General features: G+C 41.3%; 1 protein-coding gene across 2 annotated transcripts; it reads right to left on the bottom strand.

Moving 5' to 3' along the window:
- Window positions 1-1,702: 1,702 nt before the first annotated feature.
- Window positions 1,703-5,685, bottom strand: Gpx8 (glutathione peroxidase 8 (putative)). 2 transcript variants are annotated; one of them, XM_057789839.1, is made up of 3 exons: window positions 5,276-5,671; window positions 4,551-4,812; window positions 1,703-2,305 (listed from the first exon to the last, which is right to left on the bottom strand). In XM_057789839.1, the coding sequence occupies exons 1-3, from the start codon at window positions 5,477-5,479 to the stop codon at window positions 2,142-2,144; spliced, it is 630 nt and encodes a 209-aa protein (XP_057645822.1). In that variant the 5' UTR covers window positions 5,480-5,671; the 3' UTR covers window positions 1,703-2,141. The 2 variants fall into 2 exon arrangements, with proteins under 2 accessions (XP_057645822.1, XP_057645823.1); XM_057789840.1 differs by lacking the exon at window positions 4,551-4,812 and having other exon boundaries at window positions 5,276-5,685.
- Between the last annotated feature and the right edge of the window lie 6,176 nt (window positions 5,686-11,861).

Genomic DNA, 11,861 nt, shown 5'->3' with positions numbered 1-11,861 from the left:
TAGTAGTCAAAATTGACTTGTAAGACATCAATTGAAATGATCATATACTTATGTCCCTTTTCCTATACTTGATGATTTTTATTCAAAATTAAAGGCTAACCTTAATTCTAATATCCTAGTTATGTAATTTAAATTGATCCTAGAAGAATCACATGGAGGGGCTGAAAATGATGCTGTTTTCAAATCATTTAGAAGCGACAATTTGTCCAGATTCAATAAAACATTTAAACTTATATTAAAGAAACACCAAATAAAAACCTGTGTGTGAAACAGATGTAATGATTTGAAAATTGAGACTGTGCAGGGTGTGGTGGCTCACACTTCTAATCCCAGCACTCAGGAGTCAGAGGCAGGAAGATCTCTGAATTCGAGGTCAGCCTGGTCTACAGAATGAGTTCCAGGACAGCCAGAGTCACACAGAAAAACTCTGCTGTGGAGGCCCAAGAATGTGAGCCTATTTCCACACTGACAAAAGGTCAGAGAGTTGGATCTTACCTCTATTCCTTCAAGGTTACTTCTACCTCAAACAAAGGTTGCACGTAGATTTACATCAGAGAGTTCTGCTCTCAAGGTTATTGTCAACAGGTATGACAAAGAGTCAGACTTTGTATTTCAGGAATAGAGAAGTAGATATGTCTCTACCTCAAACAAAAGTCTAAGGATCCTGTTGGGCCTCATGAAGCCTGGGCATGAGGCCCAGTGTAACTTCCTGAGCCTAACTTGAATTTGGTGAGGCCCAGTGTAACTTTCTGAACCTAGCTAGAGTTTGGAGACCTGTCTCTGGCTACCCAACCTAGACCCACCTCTACCCAGCCACTGTTAGCATGGCAGAATTTTATTGACCCTTATTCCTTACTCTGCCTCAACCCATCCCAAGCTTCTCCACCCCCATCACAACCCTATATAAGTTCCTGCCTGATACCATTAAACAAGATCCTGCTTTGACAGATTCCCGACTGAGTGTGTGTTTCTCCCCATGGCTGAGGGAGGGGCTGGGTTGTTTGACACTCACCATCCTGCTCAGCCCCAGAAGAGTTCAGTGGGTCTGCTCTTTCTGCCAGAGACCCCGGCAAGATCCAACTAAGGTTCCAGTTCCTTTAGGGAGCTCACATTGAATTCCACCCAGGGAGTGGTTTGCCTATAGAATGTTTTGGTCTAGGCTGTGAGCGTGACTTGTTTTGTTCTAGCAACAGAATGTTTAACTATAGATGTAGCCCGCAACCTTCAATTGGTCCGTTCATTTCCTTGCATCATATTATGCAGTTTTTTGACTTCCTCCTACCTTTTGGGGTCAGGGGCATTTTAAGCAATTGAAAATTAAATGTGGGCGATTTCAGTATTCACTGGAACTTCCTCCTGGTACTATTCTATGTTTTTCTGTCTTTTTATTTTCACATCATATTTTTTTTACTAATATTTCTAAATCCCCATACCCCTAACCTGGTGAGTGGTATTTTTTGTTGAGGCTGATCCCCGACACCCTGTCTCAAAAAACTTTTTAAAAAAAGCACTTTAGCCGGGCGGTGGTGGCACACGCCTTTAATCCCAGCACTCGGGAGGCAGAGGCAGGCGGATCTCTGTGAGTTCGAGACCAGCCTGGTCTACAAGAGCTAGTTCCAGGACAGGCTCCAAAACCACAGAGAAACCCTGTCTCGAAAAACCAAAAAAAAAAAAAAAAAAAAAAAAAAAAAAAAAAAAAAAAAAAAAAGCACTTTATCTTTTGCAGCATTCACTTTATCCTTTATTACACCTGTGTACCCACTTACAGTTAGTTAGTTACTTCAAAAATGTCACCCACACAGTGTTCTTCATTTCACGTAGTGGTCCTGGGCATTAGTTTTCCCGTATGGGTCAACCCTAGAGAAAGTTACAACCGGAAACGGAAGCATATTGGTGACTGAGCTTCCTACAGTTTTCCTTCTGGACAGATAAGTAATATACTTCATCACGATTCTTTGGCTACCCCCACCCCTTTTTATCCTCTTTGGGTAACATATCTATTTTGGGGACATCCATTGCAACTGAGTGGTGAGATGGCCTTAAAAAATCTTTTAGTACCATAGTTTGTCAAAATCTAAAAGGAGGCTGAATCTTTCAAGGTCATTTCTCTGTCCAACTGTGCAGGACTGACTGTGATGTTTTCATAGGTCCTCTTTCTTTTTAAGAATCATTTGCCCAATCATTTGTGATACGTGAGGTCTGATGGCTTCAAGGGGTTCTTCTGGCCTCCAGAACTTCACAACTTGTCCCTCGGGGTTGACCAGATACTTCCAAAAGTTCCACATTGGTTCCTTCTTGGAAGAATCTATAATGTTCAGAATATATTTTCATGAGCATGATTTTATTCTTTGTCAAGGCTTTCAGTTTCATTACATCTGTATAAGTGACAATTTTAGAACCAGGTTCTAGGATTGCCATACTATTAAGAACAAAATAAAACACCCACACAAAAGCAGAGCTCAAGGCTTCAGTAACCAGACTTCAGTATTCTTGACTTCATAGATGACTGTACTGATCTAGAGTCAGGGCATGAAACAAAGTTATATATTTTAGATTTGTTGATCTAGACCCATTTTCTTTTTTGTTTTGTTTGCTTTTTAGCCTGAATTGGACTTGAACTTGTGGCCCTTCTGACTCAGACTCTTAGATCCTGGGATTAACAGGTGGGTGAATGCCACCAGGCCCAGCAAGACCAGTTTAATATTTAATATTTGTGTAGCCCAGACTGGCCTGAAATTCACTACATATCTTAGGCTAACTCTGAACTCTTGGCCAAAGCTAACCTTGAACTCTTAATCCTCCAAGCCTCCACCTTCCCAATACTGGGATTATAGGTGTTTGCCACCATATCTAGTCTGTTCTCAACTTTTCAAAATGTAAAATGTTCTAAAGTTGTTTTGGTAAAAGGAAGGTAATATTGATTTTTCATATTTAATGTAGTAATGTTTCAAATATTGTTATTGATTACATAGCAAAATGGCAAGGGATTTGAAATGATTACTTGGAGAAATTATGACATTCTTTTGCTAAATCTTAATTTATGTAATAAATGTGAATTCTTTTACTTGTGTCATTCTGGATCTCTGTTCCTAATATTAATGAATATGAGAAAAAGATAGAATAGGGTTTGGAGAGATGGTTCATTGGTTAAGAGTGAGTACTGGTCTTGCAGAGGCCCTGGGTTCGATTCCCAGCACCCACATGGTGGCTCACAGCTGTGTGACTTCCATTTTAGGTGGTTTGATGCCCTCCCTCTTCTGGCCTCCTTGGGCACCAGGCACACATGGACAAACACATACATGCAGGGAAAACACTCATACACATAAAAACAAATGTCTTCCCTAGGAAAGATACAGCAACTAAAATTAAAATTAAGTCCTCACTTTGTGCCTAGTTCAGGGTTCAAGTGGGGTCAGGCAACCCCAAGAAATGGTTGTTACTCTCTTCAGCATTTTGCATATGAGAAAAATGGAGGCCTGAACTTAATACTGAGTGGCTGCCATTGGTAGAGGCAGAGTTGCTATCTGCACCTCCTTCCAGAATTGGTGGACTTGACCTCTGGGTTCTCTTGCCTTCCCTGTTTAACATCACACACTGTCTGTGTGACAGTTTTGGTTCTGTGAGAACAGCTGAGTTTCATTTTTTTTAAAATATTTATTTATTTGTTATGTATACAGTATTTTGTCTGTGTGTATGGCTGGAGGCCAGAAGAGGACACCAGACCTCATCACAGATGGTTGTGAGCCACCATGTGGTTGCCGGGAATTGAACTCAAAACGTTCGGAAGAGCAGGCAGTGCTCTTAACCACTGAGCCATCTCTCCAGCCCCGAGTTTCATTTTTTTTTGACAGAGTCCTCGTTCGAATATAATCGGATGCTTAGCTCAAGGGCTTGGCTCTACCTTTTCTTCAGTATTCCCCAGAAAGAAAAGCCATGGTTCCTGTCCACTGTGTTACTCAGGCTTTAAGTAGATGGCTGTGGTGAGCTTAGTTATAGAGGAAGTCTCATGTGACTGACTTCTGAAAATAAGCGAGTTATTTTGCTTTGAATTTCAGCAAAACCCTGGTAAAATGTCAGGTCAACCTTGAGGCTAATGTCTCAGATGGAAAGGCCACCATAAAACTAAACATAAAGATATACTCAGTTAACGGTGCTTGGACACATATATTCATGAAGCTTTAGTCAGGGGTGGGGCTACTGTCCCAACAGAAAGGCTAGCAGCTGAGGGGAGAGCTGAAATACTTAGGGAAAGCAGTCGTGGCCACGCCTCGCATACAATCTCCAACACGATGGTCAGAAGGAATAAAAACACACCAAGGTGGAAGTCTTTACCATCCAAGAAGTCAAAACCTGATTTCAGGGATGCATAGCTTCTAGAAAGTTTCAAAGGATGAGGTTCTGGATCTTTGACAGTTTTATGAAATTTTCCCGGTAAAATATTTTAAATGAGATAGGAACTGTCCTGATCTATCTGTACCTTTCTCTGTCGCACGTATGTATAATAATGAAAGGGACAGGAACGGACAACATTGAGCAGGGTAGATATTTACCAACAAGAAATCTAAACGCAGGTTCTGCTTCCGGCCCTAAGATCTTAATCTTGTGGAAGATGGGGAATGTGACTCCGTAGTTTTGTCTCGCAAAAGATTCTATCTCCATGCTGGACATGGGCTCCGATTCTCCAAACTGATTGCATGGGAAAGCCAGGACGTTGAAGTGATAGGGCCCAAACTCCTTGTGCAGCTCCTTGAGGGTCAAGTAACTTTTGTCGGTGTACCGGCAGTCACTAGCCACGTTTACAACTAGGGAAGCCTCCCGGAAAAAGAAAAAAACCCGACCGGAAAGAGAAGCAAAAGATTAAAAAAAAAAAAATCCTTCAGGCAATTAAAATCCCAAACCACTTTGGAAGAATACAACCTCTGATAGACTCCGTATTTTCAGACAGATCCAACTTCATTAAAATTCATAACCCAGATAAATGGGCTAACCCTCTATACTTAGATTATGTAATATTCTTAGTAGTGGGTCTCGCCCTAGCCACACAGCATCTTCCAAATCACAGCATCAGGTCTGCACGAAAATGAAAGCAATTTTCGAGAAAACAGTCGCTTAACCGGTTGGAAGTGAAAAGCTCCTAGAACTCATACCTAAAAGGACATCTAACGACATTGCTTTGAAGACTACATTCCAATTTACGACTGTAACGAACCCTACACTACGGTGAGAAGAAGTATCAATGCCGAGGAACAACAGAAATAAAAATCCGAAGACTTACTTTGCCTTTGAACTTTTCCAGAGACACGATCTTCCCTTTGGCATCCTTCACTTCAAAGGAATAGAAGCTGTTGATTCTCGGTTTCAGGAATTTTAATTGTAGGAGAAAAAGAGTCACGGTGCACAGAACCATAGACAGCAAAACGGCAAATACCTTCACTTTGGACCCGGAACATTTCAGTGGGTAGGCAGCGAAGGGCTCCATTTTGGATGATTTCGGGAGTCTCAGCAGGCTGGAATTCGAGGAGGGGCTGAAACTTGAAACCCGCGGAGCTTAAAGGAGAACCGGAAGGGCTTACAGTCCTTTGGCTGCTAAATAATCGAAGACCCTTCCCAGAAGAATCAAAATGAAATCAGAAACGCGGCAAATTTTCAATATATTTGTAATGTGGTTTCAATTTAACCATTTTTGGCTAGAAAAATTTGTATCGTCTTAGTGGATCCTTAACACGCGCCTTGCTAGATAAACATTTCACCAGAAGGTGGTGCTCTTGTAACTTGGAAATGAGTGCTTAATGCCCAACAGCATCCTGTGTGCTCACAGAGCACAGGATTGGCTGTAGAGGACAGACTAACACTAGGAATCGTTAGAGTGTACATTAATGTGGTCTGTTACTATGAGGTGTGACCCCCAAAAAACTGAAATAATTATGTGTTTATTTACCGTATTATGGGAATATGAGGAATTTACAATAGAGCAATGAAGATCTGAAAAGGCCATTTTATTCATTCTGACTTCATTTAGTGAAGGCAGCCAGATGCCAGGAGAATACAACAAAAATAGAAAGCCAGAAAGGCAAAGCCAACATCCCTTCTCTATCAGAAACTATGGAAGCCTTTTTCTTTATAGGTTTGTCATCACCATTGGCAAGATATATACTTTATAACATAACTACACACACATACACACAGACACACAGGCACACACAGACACACAGGCACACGTTTGCACATATGCAGGCACACACACATACACAGGTACACACATCTGGAGTGATATTTTATTTGTAATCTAACAAATAAAGCTTGCCTGAAGATCAGAGTGCAGAGCTAAGCCACTAGTTAGTTAGTCATAGAGGCCAGGCGGTGGTGGCGCACACCTTTAATCCCAGCATTCGGGAGACAGAGGCAGATGGATCTCTGTGAGTTCAAGGCCACTATAGGCTACATGAAATTGATCCACCCTAAAAGAGAAACAGATCTCACACAAAGTGATCTCAGCATTTGGGATCACATGCCTATAATCCCAGCAGTAGGGAGGTTGAGACAGGGGTGATATGGCTGGGCAGAGAGAGGAATAGAAGGTGGGAGGAGACAGGAGCTCAGATGCAGTATAAGAATTCAGTCTGAGCATGCAGTCATAGAGACAGCAGGAAGTCTGAGATTCGCCCCTTTGGTCTGAGCATTGGTAGAGTAAGAATTCTTTAGTGGTTGACTGCTCTGCTTCTCCAGTCCTTCAGTGTTCACCCCTGATAGCTGATCCCAAGTTTTTTATTGTTAAGACCAATTAGAATTTATGCTACACACATACACACACCCACACAACATATCCTCATACACACAAATATCCCCCCCACACACACACCACTGAGAAGTTTCATGGAATAATTTTTTGAACTACTTTGTAATCCTGTCCAGGGAACTTTTGAGACATCATGGTTCTGATCTATTCTGACTGAGAAACCAAGGACAATGGCACTGGGATTTGATCCTACTGCACGTACTGGCTTTGTGGGAGCCTAGTCTGTTTGGATGCTCACCTTCCTAGACCTGGATGGAGAGGGGAGGACCTTGGACTTCCCACAGGGCAGGGAACCCTGACTGCTCTCTGGACTGGAGAGGGAGGGGGAGAGGGAGCGGGAAAGGAGGAGGGAAATGGGAGGAGGGGAGAAGGTGGAAATTTTTAATAATAATTAAAAATAAATAAATAATAAAACAAACAAAGAAACAAAAAATTATGTTCATAGCAGCATTGTTTGTCACAGTCAGAACCTAGAAACAACCTAATGCCCCTTGGCTGAAGAATGGATAAAGAAAATATGGTACATTTACACAGTGGAGTACTGCACAGCAGGGAAAAAGTAATAACATCTTGATATTTGCAGGCAAATGGATGGATCTAGAAAACATCATATTGAGTGAGGTAACCCGGACCCAGAAAGACAAATATCACATGTACTCACTCATAAGTGGCTTTTAGACATAAAACAAAGGAAAATCAGCCTGAAATTCACAATCCCAGAAAACCTAGACAACATGAGGACCCTGAGAGAGACATATATGGATCTAATATCATGGGAAGTAGAAAAAGACAAGATCTCCTGAGTAAATTGGGAGCAAGAGGACCATTGGAGAGGAGGGAAGGGGACAGGAGAGGAAGGAAGGGGAGTGGAGAAAAATATATAGCTCAATAAAAACAATAAAACAATAAAAATAAAATTTTTTATTCAGTTAAATGTTGCATCTATCTGTCTATCTATCTATCTATCTATCTATCTATCTATCTATCTATCTATCTATCTATCTATCTATCTATCTATCATCTGTCCATCTGTTATCTATCTCTCTATCTCTATCTATCTATCTATCTATCTATCTATCTATCTATCTATCTATCTATCTATCTATATCATCTGTCTATTCATCTATCATATATTTACCTATCATCTGTCTATGTATCTATCTATGTATCATCTGTCTGTCTATATCTATCTTTCTATCTATCTATCATCTGTATCTATCTATCTATCATCTATCTATCTATCTATCTATCTATCTATCTATCTATCTATCTATCTATCTATCATCTATCTATCTATGTTTGTGTGTGAGTATGCCTGAGTACCACTGCACATGTGTATAGATCAGATGACAACTTGTGGAAGATATTCTCTCCTTCTTCTGAGAGTTGAACTCAGGTTGTCAGGTTTGGTGGCAAGCCCCTTTAACCTCTGAGCCATCTTGCTGGCCCTAGTTTTGTTTCTTAGAAATGGGATCTTTCCATGTTGTCCAGGGTGGTCTTGAGATTGTGGACTCTTCCAATCCTCCTGACTGAGCCTCCCACTGAGCTGGGACTACCATGGGTGCCACCACACTCACTTAGAGTGCATTATAATAGCAAGGGCACATTTCTTGTCAACGACAAACTTGGAGTCAATGCGTTAATTTAATGGACCTTAAGGTTTAGGAGGGTCAAACACTGAAAGCATTGTCATATACATTTCTAGGCAGACCCACTAACAAAACATTTGCAACAGTTCAGCAGACCCTTGCCCTGGACAGTATGGGATGAACACAGATTTGGCAGCTTTCTCTTGTGCATGCCCTGATATCATTTCTCAGCTCCTGGGGTTTGTCGTTATAGCAGACACATTCTGCCTATTCCAGACTAGTGTCAGACAGCATGTGTGTCACCTTACCCCTTCCTTTGCAGAGGGAGAATAGTTCAGAAAACCCAGCAGCATTCTTTCAATGCGTTAAGGAAGGTTATCTAAGTGGGAAGACTCGCTGAGATGACCGTCAGCTGGAGAAACTACCCAGACAACATGAGATAAAGCGATTGATGTGGTTAATTGACTACCTCGGTCTTGGCACAGGATGTGAATGAAGGGCAAGTGGGCACCCAGCCGTGGGCAAACTGAAAATCAGTTATGGAGTCACGGGGCACCAGGAAATGGAAATTGAAGGCAGCGAGGAGCTTGGCTCTAAATCAGCCATCTGTGTCATGCTACAGTTTATAGGGAAAATAGTTTTTGCTGATGAACTTTGTTACATATGCAGTCTACACACACACACACACACACACACACACACACACACACACACACACACAGGAAGGTGCTAACAAGTCAGCTAAGATCCAAGAACTAGTGAATGCAGCAACTGAGAATAGGGATTAGCACTTTCAGCTTAACTGAATTATTCCATCTGCATGGCGCCATTTCTTTGTAACAGTTAAAACACATTTGTTTAGAAGTCAATATAGGAATCGAGATTGCTCCTGCAGTCCGGTGAAGGAGTTCTATTTATCAGGAGACCTTTAGTTTTATGAGAAGTTGTCAAAAGGGCTGAAAGAGCCTGGGAGTGTAGACAAACAAGAAAGCACATCCACGTGTCTTGAAGCCACCTGGAAGGAGTCACGGGGAGTCTGCAGAGCAGGAAGTCTAGATAAAGCAGAGTCTTCAAGAAAGCAGCACTTCCAAGTGTGACAGAGGGCCCCGAGGGATGGAGAGGCTGAGGATGCTCGGCTCCCCAACAGCAGGTGTGGGTGATTGAGAACAACATAATTCCTATTGGAAAAGGAGCAGATAATTTTGATTTAAACATTAAAAATTTGATACATAAAAACATTAAATTGTACATATTTATAGGGTACCAAGTGTTGTTTTAATAAACAAATATATTTTATGATATTTGATTCATGTTATACATGCCTATCTTCTAAATATCATTTGTGGTAAAAGAAACCTAAAATACTTTTTAAAAAAGATTTAATCAATAGAATATTGATAATTTCAGTTTGGGTTGTATTCCCCACTAGAATGTGAAGACATTGGGAGTTTTAAAATCTTTTATTTTTTGAAAAATTAGTGTGTGTTCATGATGTATGTGTAAATTTGTGCCATTGCATGCTGCAAGGGGAGGTCAGAGAGCAACTTTGTGGAATTATTTTTCTTCGCCCACCTTCTTGTGGGTTCTGGGGACCGAACTCAGGTCAGCAGGCTTGCATGGCAAGCTCCTCACCCACGGAATCATCTCACCAGTTCAAATTTTGGTATTTATATCTATTTTGAAATACTATTGCGACTCTGATTTTGAAGCGTCCTGTGGTCAGAATGCCACTTCAATGGGTGGGGCTGGGAGTGTGTCCGGACCGTGTTAGGGCTGTGGTGGAGCCTGCACTAGAGCCGTGGGACCATCTTTGTTATTTCTGTCTTTGGCATGAGATTCTCTTCTCTCTCTCTTTATTTCTTTTAAAGATTACATTTATTTATTTATTCAATTCATTTACTTGTGCATGTGTAGTGTGGGTGCATGTTGTGGTGCACTTGAGGAGACCAGAGGATGACTTCCAGGGATCAGTCCTCTCCTACTAGGTGGGTCCTGGGGATTGAACTCAGTTGCTCAGATTTGGTGGCAAGTGATTTTACCTGTTGAGCCAGTCCATCTGCCCTATCACGAGATGCTTGCAAAACTCCATCAGCAGCATGCGCTTTCTGGACCCCACAGGCTTTTCTCCACCCTCCGAATAGTTGCGTGTCAGATCATTTATCACCAGACCTGTTTGTTTCTGTTTTCTCGGTAGCTTCATCCTGTGACTTCCTGATCTTGTTTTTTAACCTTTCTAGGTTCCTTTTTATTTATCTTGGGCTCCGGATTCCTCTCTGTATCATGTCACCACGATGTGACCACTCAAGGTGGACAAACTGAGCTGATGGGCTTCATCCCTTTCCCTCCTTTGTCTTATTTTTCTTATCTTCCTCTTCCTCTCTATTAATAAATACTTGAGTCATTGAAAACTATGCGACAGGCATTTCCTTAGCAGGAGATAGATCCTAGAACAAAAGCTTACACACATCAAAGATGAAATAGTGTGGCCTGCAGCCGGTTGTCTACGTGCCACCTCTATGTTGTCTGTATTTGCCCATCATTTGTTTTCGCCTCCATATTTTAATGTAAATATATTTATTCACTTACCTCACTTGAATTAATTTTTGTATGGATTTATATTAATGCTGAAAGACTAAAACCATTAAAGGGTTACATTGAAATATTTCATTCTATTCCCAATGGTAGGACTGACTGAGAATTGAATTTTATTTAAGACCAATTGTACTTTTCTTAGGAAGATCACTGTATTCAATAAAAATTTGCCTCTTCCTTTCCTTGGCCAGGTTTTGTTATGTGGACAGTATAAAATGAGCTTTCTTTTCATAACTTGCATTTTTTTAAATATTTGGAGACGATTTCTTTTCTTTTTTTAAAAAAGATTTATTTATTTATTGTGTACACAGTGTTCAGCTGTTCAGCCTCCTTGTATGCCTGCAGGCCAGAAGAGGTCACCAGATCTCATTACAGATGGTTGTGAGCCACCATGTGGTTGCTGGGAATTGAACTCAGGACCTCTGGAAGATCAGCCAGTGCTCTTAACCTCTGAGCCATCTCTCCAGCCTGAGGCAGTTTCTTTTGTGCCTTCTTTATCTGGATCAGCACTCTGGTTTCCCTTGAGCCATGTGATGGGAGCCTGGCACATGCTGGGGCGCTTAGACGCTCATCTTAGCCTTCTTCATCATGGACCCTGACCTCCTGCTGAACTTGGCTTTTGAATCCTTGCTTATACCCATGTCTTTTCCCCTCTCTTCCTTTTCCCCCCTTCTCTTCTTTTATCATCTCATATTTTTTATTTTGAAATATTAAGACATTCTAAAAAGTACATAATGTGAATAGACAGCTTGATAAAAAACAATTAGGAGAGAACGTTCTGGCCAAGTGCCCCAAAGCCCTCCTGTAATCCACGGTTGGGGAGACAGAGGCAGGAGGACCTGGAGTTTAAGGCTGGCCTAGACTATATAATGAGAACCTGCTTC

Source organism: Chionomys nivalis, chromosome 15 (genome assembly GCF_950005125.1).
Source record: "Chionomys nivalis chromosome 15, mChiNiv1.1, whole genome shotgun sequence".
Classification (NCBI taxonomy): Eukaryota; Metazoa; Chordata; class Mammalia; order Rodentia; family Cricetidae; genus Chionomys; species Chionomys nivalis.
This window is presented reverse-complemented; position numbering and strand designations above follow the sequence as displayed.